At 29.9% G+C, this 18,162-nt stretch overlaps 1 protein-coding gene across 1 annotated transcript; it reads right to left on the bottom strand.

Annotated features, from left to right (window-relative positions):
- Positions 1–639: 639 nt before the first annotated feature.
- LOC127285723 (ankyrin-3-like) lies at positions 640–16,587 on the bottom strand. Its single transcript, XM_051311861.1, has 2 exons — positions 16,456–16,587; positions 640–6,613 (listed from the first exon to the last, which is right to left on the bottom strand). Exon 2 carries the CDS (start codon positions 6,547–6,549, stop codon positions 4,210–4,212), a length of 2,340 nt encoding a protein of 779 aa, XP_051167818.1. The 5' UTR covers positions 6,550–6,613; positions 16,456–16,587; the 3' UTR covers positions 640–4,209.
- Between the last annotated feature and the right edge of the window lie 1,575 nt (positions 16,588–18,162).

The raw sequence follows: 18,162 nt of genomic DNA, 5'->3' as shown, positions 1-18,162 counted from the left end.
TCAAAGACTTTTTATTATTTTATAAAAATTCAATGGTAATATTGTCAGTATATGCGATAAAATATAGAAAATAATTTTCTAAGATAAATGACCTAATATAACATGTCTTATCACTTTTTAAAAAAATTTTAAACTCTTATCATAACGAAAAGAAAATTTTTTTTACACAGTAATTGTCAACTTGTTTCCTTGACATAAATATTCCCCAAATTAGAATTGTTGAAATTTTTGTTTAAAAATAATCGAATTTATATTATTAGCAGAATTTTTAAATAAAGTGGATTTTATTTATGAGAACAATTTTAATATCAAAGAATTTGTATTTATAACTAAATTCTTATATTTTATAGAATTACTATATTTATCCTGAACTTTTAGCAGATTTTCTAATTCATCGAATTTTCATATGGTGCTTTATTGGAGATTAAGTTAACATTGTCAATTTTCAGGACCAAAATACCAAAAAAATATGTAAACATAACCTCAAAATTGGGCCAAATTCTTATTCAAAAGGCCGCTGGTTTGGGGTTAAAATTATAGAGACAAAATACTAATAAATCTAAAAACATAAGATTTTTTGGAAACAGCGGCGAGATTATCTTTTTCTAACGGGAGATAATAAAAAAAAACTAAAAACAGTTTATTTAAATTAATTTATTTTTTGTTCATTAATTATATATTTTCTCTTTACAGAAATACGCAAATAAAAATTGAAAAATGACGAAAAAACGATAATCATCTGAATTTGAAAAATAGTTAAACAATAACAATTGTAAAATATTTAAACAATTTCAAAATTTCATATGTAAATAAATAATAATACTTATTTTAGTTAAAAATAAAAAAAACTCCAGTTGACAAATCAATATAAAATTAATAATAAGCAATTTAAAAAAAATATAATTCATATTGACGTGTGACAACGTACCCGAATCAGTCAGAAAAATTGGCATTCATATCGAAAACGATTTCTCGAAAGCTATTTAAATATTTTTTTCTAACACACGCACCGAAAGTACACCATTTCTTACCTGTAAAGGGGGAGAAAAGTATGTCTTTCCCGGCGAGGGAGGAAAAGTACTTTCCCTCCCTGTGACATCACTAGCAGGGAGGGAATGTAACTTTCCCTCCCCGTAACGTCAATTTTTATTTCTGTTATTTATAGAACATTGAGAAGAACAAGAACAGTAAATTATTGAATTTACTGTCAAACTATCGATTCGAAATATCGATGTTTAAGTTTAATGTTGATATTTCGATATATCGAATCAAATTTAAAATCGATAATCACGTAAACAATAGTGTACACTTTTTCCGCTTGGCGTCTCTGTAAGTTTGTTGTCATATGTACTTTCGGTATGTGTGTTAGAAAAAATAGTATGTTCAACTCGGGAGGAAAATGATTTCCGTCTCGTGTATTTGCAGTTCTCGCTCAGGAGCGGGCAACTCCATTGAATAGAAATGACAACATTCAGCGCCTCTACAACCAGCGTAGCAACTAATTTTTACTCAGCTTGTATATCTATATCTATTGTATGTATAGATATACAAGCTGAGTAAAAATTAGTTACACTCGCGGAAATCAACCATTTTCCTCCCTAGATGCACAATATACTATTGTGTTATTCGATTACTTTAGGTTTAGTCTCGATGCTACATTTATTTTTTTCATATTTGGAAATGAAATTTTTTATAGCTTTCTATATTACCGACCAGTTAAAGATTTAACTACATGTTATAGTACAGCGCTGACAGTATCCTCTATGTATAATGGTGGAAACAAACTTGGTTGTCGGAGCTGTTACTTTGTTTTTTTTTCGTCTCGTTATTCAATAATCGTAATAGTAATAATAATAATAGTAATAATAATAATAATAATTGGATAATCATAAGTATCTTATTATATAACTAATTTTAGATTTAAAATTTAATTTTACATTTCGTTTTGAAAATTAAACTTTCATTTCAAATAAAAATATATTTCTTTATTACATTATATTCTAATTTTAAGTTTAAAGTACAAAATAAAAGGATGCATGAATATATTCTAAAAATCATTAGTTAGAATTTTCATTTTGTGGAATTTCATTTTCCATAATTATTTTTGAGCCGAATTTTGATTTCTTCGAATTAGTATTTTGCGGAATTTTCATCAAAACGATTTTCTATATTACAGAATTTTTATACATAACCAAAAATTCATTTCCGAAAAATTATTTAACAGAATTTCTTTATTGATAGAATTTTCATTTGTCCGAAATTGCAAATGGCTGAATAAAGGTACGGTCACACGACTTTTGGAAAAACCATTCATGTCTTTCTCTCTCCTAAGACAGAGGCATAAGATTGTCTCACTCTGCATTTTCTTACATTTCCCAAAGACGGAAAATGCAGAGTGAGACAAACTTATGCGTCTGTAATAGGAGAGAGAAAGACAAGAATGGTTTTTCCAAAAGTCGTGTGACCGTACCCTAAACAGTCGACAGAAACATTTCGTCGAGATTTCTAAAATCAACCAAGCACAATTATTTTATGGATAATTTTTGATTGGTTGATTTTAAAAATTCTATCGATTGTTTGTTCGGCCATTTGCAATTTTAGGCAAATGAAAATTCTATCAATTAAAAAATTCTGTGATTTTTCGGTTAAGTAAAAATCCGGGGCGCATGAATATCTCATAAAAATCATTAGCTAGAACTTTCATTTGTATGAATTTTATTTGACAGAATTTCTTTTTAGACGAATTTTCATTTTTCGAATTAGCATTTGAGTTACTGTCTTTGTAAATGAAATTTTATTTAACATAATTTTTAGGTACCAAATTTTTATTTGACATAATTTTTATTTTGACAAATTTCTTTTTATCCACCTTTTAATTTAAAGTATTACAATTTTACTCAATTTTAATTTATCAGAATTCTCATTTAACAGAATTTTAGTTATTTGAATTATTTAACGTCAGAATTTTTAACTTAACGAATCTCTATTTGTTCGAATTTTTATTTACACTAATTGTTAATTTCATAGAATTCCTAAAACAGCGAATTTTCATTTGATAGAAATTACAAATGGCCGAACAAACAAACGTCAGAAAGATTTCGGCGCAGTTTTTAAAATAGACCAATAAGAAATTATTAAGAAAATTGTGATTGGTTTATTTTAAAATTGGCGCCGAAATCTTTCTGTCGCTTGCTTGTTCGGCTATTTGTAATTTCTGTCAAATGGAAATTCTCTGTTTTAGGAATTCTATTAAATAAAAATTCGTGTAAATAAAAATTCTGACACATGGAGATTCGATAAATTAAAAATTGTGACATTAAACAATTCGAATAACTAAAATTCTGTTAAATGAGAATTCTGATAAATTAAAATTGAGTAAAATTATAATACTTTTAAATAAAAGGTGGATAAAAAGAAATTCGTTAAAATAAAAATTATGTCAAATAAAAATTCGGTATTTAAAAATTATGTTAAATAAAATTTCGTTTACAATAATAATTCGAACAAATGAAAATTCTATGAAATGAAATTCTACACAATAAAAATTCTTTAAAATGCCTCCATTATGTTAAGTGAAAATTCGAGCAAATAAAAATTCTATAATATAGAAAATTCGACTACAAAAATAATTATGACTAAATGAAATTCCATTAAATGAAAATTCTAAATAATGATTTTTAAAACATAATCATGCGTTCCAAAAAATAAAAATCTTATAAAAATGATATATAATTAATTAAAAAAGACGTTGTATCACGCTTAAAATTCTCCGTTCGTGTAATAAATACAGACCCCATATTTTTTGAAAGTTTATGAGGTCGTTTAAAAAATAGTAAGCAATAAAAATTTATAAATAATGAATTGTACGTTATTCTTTCAACATTTTTGGAAGAAAAGTGGTCGAAAAAATATTGATTTTTAACAATTCTATAGTAAGAATTTTTTTTTTACATATAAAATATATGTAAAAATTCATAGACTTTGCGGTTTAATTATATTTATTAAAATCAAAATAAAAAAATACGTATCTCCTTTTTTTTCCATTTAAAACAAAAATTCCGAAAATGATAAAAATTTTCAAATATAAATATACAATTTTTGTTCAATGTATACTGTTGGTAAAAATAAAACTTGATAAATTATAAAATTGTATCAAAACTTCTCTTAAAGAATCGAATCGGCATTCAAAATTGAATTTTTTATTTTCTTCTATTTATATTGCACCAATTTTTTTTCTTCTGGATCAATAGGTGAAGCGATGATTAATCGATGTAGATCTGCAGTATCCAAATACGATAAAATTTCACTTATAACAATAGTGGGTAATTGATTTTTGAAAATAGTCTCTAAACAATTGTAACTCAATTCTATTAATTGTTTCTCAAGTTTTCCTCTTATTACACAAGTTTTCAATTTTTTGGCATATTTTGGAAATATCATTTCAAAATCCATTGAATTTAAAAAATCGAAAATTAAATTATTTCTCATATAACGAGCCAATCGTCTATGTGTTATAATTAATAAATTATATATTGACATATCAGTTTCATTAATTTTCATTAATTTCATTTTTTCAATTTCCGCGCGACATTCGCCATGATATTCAATCATTTTTGGGTAATCTTGATAATAAAATGACAAATCCCTTGAACTAGCAGCAATTGATTCTAATTTTAATGCTATAAATAAACTTGTATTTTGAAATAATTTTGGATCCAAATCAATTACACTTGCTCCATATTTATATAATAAAAATATTGTATTAATACGAATATATATTGATATTAAATCTTCAAATATTGATCTATTTTCATCTAAAATTGCACCATAGTGTAATAACATTTCAACAATAGTTGAATCACAATTAATTGCAGCTTTAAGTAATGGTGTTTCATTATTATTAGTAATTGAATTAACATTAGCGCCAGCTTTTAAAAGTAAATGAATGCAATTTACATTATTTTCTTGAATAGCCAAAAAAAGTGGTGTTTCATTTTTATCATTAAATGAATCAATAGAAGCATTTTTTTCCAATAGAATTTTTGTAACTTTCACCGAATCTCTCATAACTGATAAATGAAGTGGTGACATTTTATTTTTATTTTCAATTTCATTAACATTTGCATTGCGTTTCAATAATTCATTAACAATTGATAAATGTCCATATTCACAGGCATAATGCAATAATGTATAATTATCATCCAATCGAGTATTAACATTACAAAATGGTGGTAATAAATTAAAAAAAATATCAATAAATCCATGTTTAATGGCGCCTATTAAAATTTGATATTGAAGAAATTCTTTTATATTCTCATCACTTGATGATTCTTTATTGAAAAGATTTTGAATACATCTTGATTGATTGGAATTAATTGAATACAATTCCTTTGGAATTGAATTATTATCAAAGTCATCGATTGTTATTTTAAAATCTAATTCATAAAATAATTCACTTGTACATTTTGTTTGTTTATCCTTATTATTTCTATGTAAACATTCGGCCCTAAGATCATAATCTAAAAATGATAGACAAAATATTATTTTTAAATTTTTATCACATCGATCAGGATTATCACCAAGGAGAATTTTTGTATCATTTGATGATTGATTATTAACGGAATAATTTAATGGTGATAAATTAAAATTATTTTTTGCTTTTAAATTTGCATTATTTTTAATGAGAATTTTTAATGTCTCACCATTGTCATGGGGATAAAGGCATTTTGCTGCTAAATGCAATGGAGTATCGCCTGTATTTGTTATTGCATTAATATTTGCTCCTTTTTCTAAAAGAAGAATAACAATACGTTTATTACGTATTTGTGCAGCAATATGAAGTGGCGTTTCATTTAATTCTGTCATTGCATTTATATTTGCACCTTTTGATAATAAAAATTCAACAACTTCATAATATTCATTTTCAACGGCTTTATGTAACGCTGTATAATCATCAATATCTTTTTCCTCAATATCACCACCATTATCGAAATATTTTTTTAATTCATGAATATTTAAAAATGATTTCATACTTATATCATTAGTTACAGCATGTGGTGTTTGACCATATAAATTTGTTATTTTTGTATCGGCATCATTTGCTAATAAAAGTTGAATTATTTGTTTACAACTTTTTCGAACAGCAAGATGTAATGGTGTATCGCAATTATGATTTTTTGCATTAACATTGGCATTTTTTGATAATAAAATTTTTACAATCTCTTCATTTTCAATTTCAATTGCAAGATGAAGTGGTGTATTAATTTTATCTTGAGATTTTTCATTTACACGAATATTGTATTGTAATAGAATTTTGGAAATTTTGAGAAATTGTGATAAATGCTTCATATATGTCACATGAGTAACTTGTAATTGTTCAAATTTTTCTGATGAAAATATACAATTTTTAAGCATAAATTGAAGCAATGAATAGCCATTAAGTGAATCAAGATAATCAGTGTAATCATTATGAGAGAGAAGATTTCTTACTTTATTCACATCAGCAGAAAAACAAGCAGCTTCTAAAATTTGATTTTCTTTTAATGACATTTTCGATTTTTGTATTTCTTCTAGAGATTCCTTGAGTTGTTCACATTGATTGAAATTGAAAAATCTATAAAAAAAACAAAATATTTTTTTTTATATTAATGAAATCATTCAATTAATGCAATTAAATATTTCAAAATAAATTTTTCAACTTATTTCCTATATCTCTGATATTATTTACAAAAAATATATTACAAAAAAATTGAAAAATTTTTGCAAGAGGTCATGCTATGTTTTTCTCTTGCTGTTTCATGAATTGATACATCAGAAAATTGTTCAGCGATTTAAATATGCAAAAAAAAAAAAATGTTTTAGATACCATAGAATATACAATCACTAAAAAAAATTATTTTAAAGTTTTCGATTTTCATCTTTTGTCCACCTAAATCTAAAGTTTCAAACCACTGTACTCTCTAAATCTGAATTAGATAAAAGTAAGCCATTAATTTAAATTAGTAAGAATTTTAGGACACATGAATAAGCTCTAAAACAAATTTGTTAGAAATTACATTTGATAGAATTTTAATCAGCAGAATATTAATTAGCCAGAAAGTCAATTTAATTGAATTTTAATTGCGCAGAAAATGAATTTGATCGAATTTTAATTTGCCTGAATGTCAATATCATCGAATTTTAATTTGTCAGAAAAGTAGGGGCGCATGAATATCCCACCAAAATCATTAGCTAGAACTTTCATTGGTAAGAATTTTATTTGCCAGAATTTTTATTTAGACGAATTTTAATTTTTCGAATTAGTATTTGAGTTACTTTCTTTGTAAACGAAATTTTATTTAACATAATTTTTAAATACCGAATTTTTATTTGACATAATTTTTATTTTAACGAATTTCTTTTTATTCACCTTTTATTTAAAATTATTATAATTTTACTCAATTTTAATTTATCAGAATTCTCATTTAACAGAATTTTAGTTATTCGAATTGTTTAATGTCACAATTTTTAATTTATCGAATCTCCATGTGTCAGAATTTTTATTTACACGAATTTTTATTTAATAGAATTCCTAAAACAGAGAATTTCCATTTGACAGAAATTACAAATGGCCGAACAAACAAGCGACAGAAAGATTTCGGCGCCAATTTTAAAATAAACCAATCACAATTTTCTTAATAATTTCTTATTGGTCTATTTTAAAAACTGCGCCGAAATCTTTCTGACGTTTGTTTGTTCGGCCATTTCTAATTTCTATCAAATGAAAATTCGCTGTTTTAGAAATTCTATCAAATAACAATTCGTGTAAATAAAAATTCTGACACATGGAGATTCGATAAATTAAAAATTGTGACATTAAACAATTCGAATAACTAAAATTCTGTTAAATGAGAATTCTGTTTGTCGCAATTTAAATTTGGCTCTATATTCGATTCAAACTCTTTTTAGTCTAAAGATGTCTCTAGTTGTTTCCTTAATCTTTCTATCAGTTCAGTTCTTTGTAATCCTTTGTACAATGTGCAAGTTTCTCTTGCGTTAATTTGCTTTTACTTAAATATATTACTTTTCGTGTATTTGCTGTGTCTCATATCTTTGTTCCCACTATAATATTGCGACAGGTTATGGGCCCAGGTGCGCTAATAACTACGTAATCGCGTTTCGTTTCGATAACGTTTTTCGGTAACGAGCATTTTTGAGGTTAGCGTGCCTTTTCGCGTAATCGGGAAAAATGAGTACATCCGGTGTACGTTTCGAGGTGCTCACAAAAGAGAACTATGACACCTGGAAACTCCAGATGCGTGCTCTACTGATTAAAAATGATGCGTGGGGCTACGCGAGTGGGACAATAACGAAACCCGAGATTCAAGCGGATGATGAAACGACACAAGAAGCTGCAAATCAATGGACGAATGCCGATTTAAAAGCGCAGTCGGATATCGTTCTCGCAATTAGTCCATCGGAAATTAAGCTTATTAAAGATTGTACAACAGCTCGAGAGATATGGGTCAAATTGGATAACACATACCAATCCAAGGGACCGGCGAGAAAAGCCGCTTTTCTCAACCAGTTAATGTCTCTAAAAATGAAAAATGGCGAAGACGTTCGGCAGCATTCACAGTCTTTCCTCGATGTCGTTGATAAGTTGGCAGAATTGGATATAGTTATAAATAGAGATCTGTTGGCTATCATGTTTCTACGAAGTTTGCCGGAGGACTACGAAAACTTCCGATGTGCAATGTCATCGCGGGATGAGCTGCCATCACTGGAAACTCTTCGAATTAAAGTCACTGAGGAATCAGAAGCGCGGAAGGAGGCAAATCAGAGATCTTCCCAAAACGCGATGGTTGTTACGAAATTCAAAAACAAGAGTGCATTTAGTAAACAACACAAGGAGAATATAAGGGACAGTGTGACGCGAAATGATTCAAAAATGAAATGTTTTAAGTGCGGAAAAATAGGTCATCGAGCAAGAAATTGTACAGGTACGAAAAACTCATCTAACCAATCTGCAAGTGTCACCGAGGACGTGAGTTTGTATACAAAACCAGAATCGTCGAAGGATGTGTCATTCGTAACCGGTGAGAGTGCGGGGGGAAAGAAATGGTGTCTGGACAGTGGCTGCACGTCACATATGTGTAGTGACTTAAAGTGTTTCGTGGAAATGAATCGAGATAACGAAAAACGAAAGCTAAACCTTGCTAGTAGTGCACACACGGATATATTGGGCAAAGGTGTAGTGGAGACGAAATTAATCACAGAGAAAAACACAAAAACGTTAAAACTAAGTGACACGTTATACGTCCCAGATCTTCGGTCGAACCTAATTTCAGTGGGAAAGATTACCGACAAAGGTAATAGTGTAGTGTTCGACAGATACAGTGCAAAAGTAATTGACGGACACGGCAACGTTTTGATCACGGGAAAAAGAGAGGGTGGACTGTACTACCTCAAAAATACGGTTGATCAAGAATGTCGAACGGTATCGGATCTTGATATATCGCGAACCCCGAAGAAAAATTCGTTAGAAGATTGGCACGCTCGATTGGGACATTTAAATGTTCAGTATCTACGCGACGCGATCAAGAACGGAAATATTAAAGGTGTTACAGTGAGCAATATAAATAAAGATTTCGAGTGCAGCACGTGTATTCTGGGAAAAATGTGTCGAACCCCTTTTCCTAAAGAATCAGACAGGAAAACAAATGTAGGAGATCTGATTCACTCGGACGTTTGTGGACCCATGCGCGTTCTTTCTCACGGGAAAAAGAGTTATATCCTCACGTTCATCGACGATTCATCTGGTTGGTGCGAGGTCAGATTTTTAAGTCGAAAATGTGAAGTTGCTGAAGAATTTGAAAATTTTCGTGCAATGGTGGAGACGCAAAAGGGGAAGAAAGTCAAAATACTACAGTCTGACAACGGAAAAGAATATGAAAATCAAAGTTTGAACGAGATACTCCTAAAACACGGAATTCTGCGAAGACTCACCGCCCCATATAACCCGCAGCAAAACGGAGTCTCGGAACGCCGAAATAGAACCCTCATGGATACAGCGAGATGTTTGCTGATTGAATCAGGACTACCTGATAAATTTTGGGCCGAGGCTGTCAACACAGCGAACTTCGTACGAAACAGATCACCATCGAGGAAGCTAGGAGGAAAAACGCCGTTCGAAATTTGGCACGGGGAAATTCCAAATGTGTCCGAATTTAAACGCTTTGGATGTCAAGTCTACGTTATGGATAGATCACCTGGTATCGGAAAATTGGAACCTCGTTCGCGGGAAGGAATTTTTCTGGGATACAGTTCGGAGTCCAAGGCATATAGGGTGTGGGTAATTTCCGAAAGCAAAGCGATAATTTCCAGAGACGTTAAATTCACCGACAGACTCGCACGCAGACCGGATCCACAATCTGGGGATGTCTTTCCAGTTAACGAAATTTCTCAAGAACAGACAAGAATACCATCGGATTCAATCGAAGTAGACCTTCGCAGATATTCAACACCGGAATTCAACGAGCAAGAGGAAGAAGATGATCAGGAGGAGAACGCTCAGGAACAATCTGACGAAGAGGACTTCAGAGGTTTTCCACCTGAAAATCCACGCCCTGATAACAGACGAGGAAGACCACGAGTTGTGCGAACAGGACTTCCAGGAAGACCGAGAAAGGTGAGAGAAACAGCAGCAACCCTTGCAGACGAATCAACAGATGACATCGCCTACTTGACAGAGATTCCAATCAAAGAAGCTCTCACTGGTCCAGAGTCACGAGAATGGTTGGTGGCAATGTCTGATGAGGCGAAGTCAATCATCATCAAAGATACATGGGAATTAGCAGAAAAACCTCCAGGAATAAAAACCATCGGTAGCCGTTTTATTCTGCGAGAGAAAATCGACGACAGTGGAACCATCACAAAGAAGAAAGCCAGGGTCATCGCACAAGGATTCCTACAACAACACGGAAAAGATTTTCACGAAACCTATGCTCCAGTCGCGAGGCTCAGCTCGATACGTACGACAATCGCCATCGCAGCACAAAGAGGGATGAAAATAAGGCAGTACGACGTCACAACGGCCTATCTCAATGGAGAACTAGACGAAGAGGTTTTTCTGGAAGTGCCGAAGTGTTTGGAAAAAGTACTCGCGTTCATCGTCGACGAAAGAAGGGGAGAAGGGGAGTGGGTGACTAAGGCCGAAGAAATGTTAAAGTGTCTAAAATCGCGGAACGTCGTTTGCCGAATGAAAAAGGCCTTGTACGGTCTCAGACAAGCAGCTCGAGTTTGGCACAGACACCTGGATAAAGAACTTCGGAAACTAGGAGCTCGACCAACAAAGTCAGACCCCTGCATCTACCTGAAATACGAAGATGGGAAATTGATCATTATCGTGATTTATGTGGACGATTTACTAATCATATGTCAGGACAACGAGAAGATCATGAAATTTGCACGCGGTTTATCGAAAGCCTTTGACATGAGAGACATCGGGGATGTAAAACGATGTTTGGGAATGGATTTCATCACAGACGACGAAGGAATCTTCATGAATCATAGGACGTACATCGCCAGTCTTCTTCAACGTTTCGGTATGATCGAGTGTAATCCCGTTTCAACACCTCTTGATCCACGAACGCAGCTGATCAAGGACAAAGTGTGGGAGGAATCAGACGGGGAAAAACCTCCCTATCGTGAACTAGTAGGTTGCTTACTCTACTTATCCGTTTCGACGCGCCCAGATCTATCTCACACGGCATGTGTGCTCAGCCAGTTCAACGATTGTTTCGGGAAGCTCCATTGGAACGCAGCAAAGCGAGTGTTGAGGTACCTGAAAGGTACAATTGACTGTGGAATTCTCTACAAACACGGCAGTAGCGATATTTCTGGTTATGTAGATGCCGATTGGGCAAGCTCAATTCACGACAGGCGGTCATACACGGGCTACGTGTTTCTTCTCGGCGGAGGTGCTATCGTTTGGGATTCAAGAAAGCAGCGCACCGTCGCACTATCTACCACCGAGGCAGAATACATGGCCATGGCGGAAGCGGCCAAAGAGATCATTCATCTTCGACGTTTTCTCCTGGAACTCGATGTGTCTGAAGCAGAATCGATCGAATTACACGTGGACAACATGAGTGCCCAAAAATTGGCAGCGAATCCTGTTCACCATTCGCGAACAAAACACATTGATGTGAGGCATCATTTCGTTCGTGAAGTCGTCGAGTCCGGGCAATTGACATTAAAGCATGTGAGTTCGGGAGACATGCTGGCAGACGTGCTTACAAAATTTTTACCAAAATCGCGTCATGATAAATGTGTTCAAGCTATGGGACTCTTAAAAGTGAATTGTGCGGACAGTAACAATTAAAAAGAGCTTTTTTCGTGGGGAAGTGTCGCAATTTAAATTTGGCTCTATATTCGATTCAAACTCTTTTTAGTCTAAAGATGTCTCTAGTTGTTTCCTTAATCTTTCTATCAGTTCAGTTCTTTGTAATCCTTTGTACAATGTGCAAGTTTCTCTTGCGTTAATTTGCTTTTACTTAAATATATTACTTTTCGTGTATTTGCTGTGTCTCATATCTTTGTTCCCACTATAATATTGCGACACTGTTAAATTAAAATTGAGTAAAATTATAATACTTTTAAATAAAAGGTGGATAAAAAGAAATTCGTTAAAATAAAAATTATGTCAAATAAAAATTCTTTATTTAAAAATTATGTTAAATAAAATTTCGTTTACAAAGAAAGTAACTCAAATACTAATTCGAAAAATGAAAATTCGTCTAAAAAGAAATTCTGGCAAATAAAACTCTTACAAATGAAAGTTCTAGCTAATGATTTTGATGGGATATTCATGTGCCCCTTAATAATTGAATTTTGAAAGAGATACAGTTGAAATTTTTAAGAAAATATTGAATTTCAAAAAATTTTAATTTATCAAAAATAATTTTAAATTTTTCAGAGAATAATTAAATTTTACAGAATTCCTAATTAAAAAATTATATAATAATAAAATGCTTGGTCTGTCCTTCTGTCCTAACTTGAAGTTGGCCTTTTCTGATTTCACGTGTTTTTTTGAATAGTAATCTTATGACGTGTCAAATTTTGACAATTCTTTTTCTCATTTTTGCCAAAGTTGTATAATTGTGTTTCCAAATTTCGGAATAAGTTTCTTTAAAATTCCAAATTTGAAAATTCAATTCACGAAGCTGAAGTACACAACGTTTACCAACGAAAATTTTTTTTAAACTTGTATATTAATTCAAAAATTGTGTACAAATACAAAAAATTTATGATGAGAAAAAAGATGCGCCAGGAAATTTCGTACAAGATAGTAATTTGAAAAAAATTTATTTTTCAAAATTAATTTTTAAGGTACCAGGGGCCAACGAATACCTATTAAATATTAATTATAAAAACACAGGCCTCGAATCAACTTAAAGACACAAAAAGTCGTTTTAGTCGATTTATATTCCAAAAAAAAGTGGATTTGTTTTTTATTTTAACAAAAATATTTTACAGATTTTTAAATAAAAAATTTTTTTTTTAATAATAATCCTTTTCGAAGGGTTAAAGTTGAAATTTTTAGAAATAATTAAATTTCAAAAGATATTGTTAATTTTCAAACAATTATTAAATTTTACAGAAATAAAAATAATTTATCAAACAATTTTTGGAAAAAGATTTTTTAAATTTAATTGAATTTTCAAAGATTTAAAATTGAGATTTTTGAAATTAATTGAAACTTTAAGTGTTTTGTAATTAAAATTTTAGATGATTTCACTAAAAATTTATTAGAAAATGCGGACAAAATACAATAATTTGAAAATCATTTTTAATTGAAAAATGGTTTCAGATAGTTGAAATTTCAAAGAATATTATTAAAATAGTTAAAAATAATTGAATTTCCTTAGAGTTATAATTGAAATTATTAAATTTCAAAAAAAAAATTTTCGATGGAAAATTTTAGATGCTTTTAAGGGGGCATATACAGTCACAATTTTGAAAAAATCGATTTTTCAAATATTTTTTTTTATTAATCTACAACATTTCAAAACACTTCTCCCGAAGGTTTGAATAGATTTGAACGAAAATTGTATGAGATAGAATATTTTGAAGCGCCTGTCAAGCGGATGAGAAGAGAATATCTGAAGCCGAACGAAAAGCGCAACTTGCTACGCGGGAGGCAAGAATTCTTCGGAGGCAGCACCAAACTGATATATTAGACTTTGGAGAGACTTTGGAGGAGTTATACTATGGTCCTGGAATCGAAAATATTGAGTAAGTTAAAAATAAAAAAATTATGAGTCTTAACCTCTTTAAAAACTTTAAACGCGTTTTTCTCGAAACAGTGTTTTCAAAGTCGGTGGACATGATATCTCACAAAATTGTGAACCGATCTTTTTAAAATTTTACACACTTTTTTTAGATAAGATTTACTCGGGAGTGGACGAAGGATTTTTTTTTTCAATTACTGGAACACATTTTACAACAACAAAAAAAGTCGATTGTTTAAACAAAAATCACTAGCTAAAATTTAAACTTTTCTAAAAAATCTAAAATTCAATTTTTTTGAAATTCCTTCGTCCACTCCCGAGAGAAAGGACTCTAATAACAAAATCTTTTTTGCTTTTTGATTTCAGATGATCATGGCATCTGTTATCGTGTCCACGCTAAACATCGATTTTTTAAACTCATGTAAAATAATTGTTAATAACTAAGCAAATTATTATTAATATTTTTCTACACAAAAATAAAAATCTCTTCTTTAAAACATTACTAATAACATGCAAAACTTTTTAAATAAATATATTGAACCATTTAAGAGAAAAAAAATCAAGAAAAAGCGTCTTTTTTGGCCTCGTGACTGTATATGCCCCCTTAAATTTAAATTATTGAAAATTCAATTAATTTTGAATTCAAATTTTATTTGATTTTAAATTTGTAAAATAATTGAATTTCAGTTCATTTTGAATTGAAAATTTTGAATAATTATTGGATTTTTAATTGATTTTGAATTAAAATTTCGGGTAATAATTGAATTTTAGTTTATTTTGAATTGAAATCTTTAAAAAATAATTCAATTTTATTGTGATATATTTTTTTTAAATTATAAACAATTGTTAAATTTCATAAAAATTTTAATTGAAAAATAATTTTGATATAATTGAATTTGTGATGTATTTCATTAAAATTATTAAAAATAATTAATTTAGTGAAGAATCATTTTAGTTCAAAATTTGTTAAATAATTGAATTGAAGAAGATCTGAAGAAGATCTAGATTTTATACTAAAAAAATGTATTTTATTTACATTTTTTTTCAAATATAAAAAAAAATGTCGCATTTTATTAAAAGAAGTCGATAAAAGTCGTATTTTTGAAAAAAAAGTCGGAAAAAGTCGTATAATCCGAGGCCTGTAAACATATAATTTTCATTATTATCATTTAATATGAAATAATATTCTAATAAATTAAATTATTATTGATAATATTAATCTTTAATTTCTTTATAACAAATAATTAAATACTCAATTTGGCGCGCTTGCGCGCGTTTAATTTTTCTAGTATTTTAAATAATTGATTTTTTTGTAAATTTTAATAAATATTGAAAGTTAGGTAATGTAAATTATTGGTTTAAAGTAATATTAACTATTAAGTTTAGATTTTTGAAAATAATTTAATTTCGTGTAATTTTGAATTTAAATTTTTGGTAATTTGATTTGATGAAATTTTATTATTTAGACAATGAAAACATTTTTATTGAATTTAAAAAGAAAAAAATTTTCATTAAACAATATTTTCAGATACTTAAATTTTTGAAGAATTTTATTTAAATTATTGAAAATAATTAATTTAGCATAGAATTTTAGTTAAAAATTTGTTAAGTAATTAAATTTTTGTAGATAGGTAAAAGTAAAAAAAATTTTTATTTAAGACGACATTTTGGTGTATAAAATTTCTATCAAATGACAATTATTAGTACAAATAAAAATTCTTGTATTTAAAAATTCGACTAAATAACAAATTCAGTCAAATGAGTATTAATAAAATTGTATTATTATAAAATATTGAAAAGACAATTGAGCGAAATTCCCAAAACATAATTAATTTAAAACAATTAACATACCAAAAAGCCAATGCGTATTTTAAAATTTTCGTAAAAAAAAGCAAAAAAGAAAATAATTAATTTTTAAATTATTTATAATATTTTCTCTACTTAAACATTTTTCTTAATATCTAAAATCAAAACTTTCTTAAATATTAAAAAAAACTTTTAAACTTTTTGTGATAAAGGTTATGTTAGATGACCTTGAATTTTTTCATTGCACTTTTCCGCATATATCAAAATTCGTGAATGTGCAACATGACCTTAATTGGTTTTTGTTTCTATATATCTAAATTGAATGACAAAACAAAACAAAAGTTTAATTTTTGGGGAAAAAAATAATTCAACAAACCTGATATGTGTTTAAATATTCTCCATTTTTTTTACTTTGACAATTTAATTTCGTAATTCAAATATAAAAATAATTGCAATTTATTATTTTGTTTATTATGACAGAAAATTTGAAAAACAATGTATAAGATGTTTAGATGTCCGAGTTTTATAAACTTTCCTAAAAATATTTATACCATTTTTATGAATTGAAGTGTAATTCTAAAAATGACCACGTATATTGAATGAGCGCTGATAGGAATGGTTGTTTTACATTGTCCCCACTCGCCATTTTTGTCATAATTCTCGTCAACTATCACACCCTGCTCTGGTGAAAATTTAGTAATTTTATAGTAACTTTTAATTTAAACAGTAAAGTTACTAAATTTTCACTAGAACAGGGTGCGGTAGTTGAAGAGATTTATGACAAATTGTAGTTAAGAACCTTTTCATGCTAACTGAGTAATCATAGCGAGAATATGGAAAACGCCTACTGTCACGTCATTTATTTATTTACAATTGTTGTTTTATAAATATAATTTTAATCACATAATTAATATTATTATGAGATACTTTTACGCTAATTTTAATAAATATCATTTACAATTACACAGCCACACAAAAAAAAAAAAGTACCCGGGCCGGGAAATGAGACCATCATTTCTTGATGTATTTTGATGCGCTGAACACGAATCTGAAGTCCGTTTAGCTCCATCACGTCAGGATTTTGACATAACCTCAAAAAACATAGCTGATTTTATATGACAGGAGAAATTTTTTAAATAATGGCAGATTTGCTTGAATCTTGTTACTCGGGGGTTTTTGGGGTCACTGATTACGAATTTAACGTCAGATTTAATAAATTCAAAATGGCGGATCCAATATGTCGGACGAATTTTTAAAAAGTAGTTGGATTTTTACGAAAATTGGTATCTAGGGGTTTTGGGAGTCGCTGATTACAAATTTATCGTCAGATTATTCAAATTCAAAATGGCGGATCCAATATAGCGGACAAATTTTTAAAAAGTAGTTGGATTTTTACAAAAATTGGTATCATGGGGTTTTTTGGAGTCGTTGATTACGAATTTAACGTCAGATTATTCAAATGTAAAATGGCAGATATAATACGGTGGTCAAATATCTTTATGTTTCTACATGTGTCTGCATCCAGGGTACCTCCACGCGGTGACGGTGGACAACGGAGTTTGTCCGCTATCCGGCTAAGTCCCTGGATAATGGCTTTGATGCCGTCATGGCAGACATACGTAGGAAACGTATTACGATGCAGGGACTCGGAACCCCAGTATCGGCCAAGTTACATAAAAATTCAACTATTTTTTAAAAACTCGTCCGCCATATTGGATCCGCCATTTTGAATTTGAATAATCTGACGATAAATTTGTAATCAGCGACTCCCAAAACCCCTAGATACCAATTTTCGTAAAAATCCAACTACTTTTTAAAAATTCGTCCGCCATATTGAATCCGCCATTTTGAATTTTATAAATCTGACGTTAAATTCGTAATCAGCGACCCCAAAAACGCCCGAGTAACAAGATTCAAACAAATCTGCCATTATTTAAAAAATTTCTCCTGTCATTTAAAATCAGCTATGTTTTTTGAGGTTATGTCAAAATCCTGACGTGATGGAGCTAAACGGACTTCAGATTCGTGTTCAGCGCATCAAAATACATCAAGAAATGGTGGTCTCATTCCTCGGCCCGGGTAC

The sequence above is a fragment of the Leptopilina boulardi genome, unplaced genomic scaffold (genome assembly GCF_019393585.1).
Source record: "Leptopilina boulardi isolate dan_hultmark-lab unplaced genomic scaffold, ZJU_Lbou_2.1 LbouV2_341, whole genome shotgun sequence".
Lineage (NCBI taxonomy): Eukaryota > Metazoa > Arthropoda > Insecta > Hymenoptera > Figitidae > Leptopilina > Leptopilina boulardi.
The sequence above is the reverse complement of the archived record's forward strand: the minus strand, read 5'-3'. Positions and strand labels throughout refer to the sequence as shown.

Coding starts and splice junctions, on each gene's coding strand:
- LOC127285723 (XM_051311861.1), bottom strand. CDS start 6,549: ATGTCATTAAAAGAAAATCAAATTTTAGAAGCTGCTTGTTTTTCTGCT.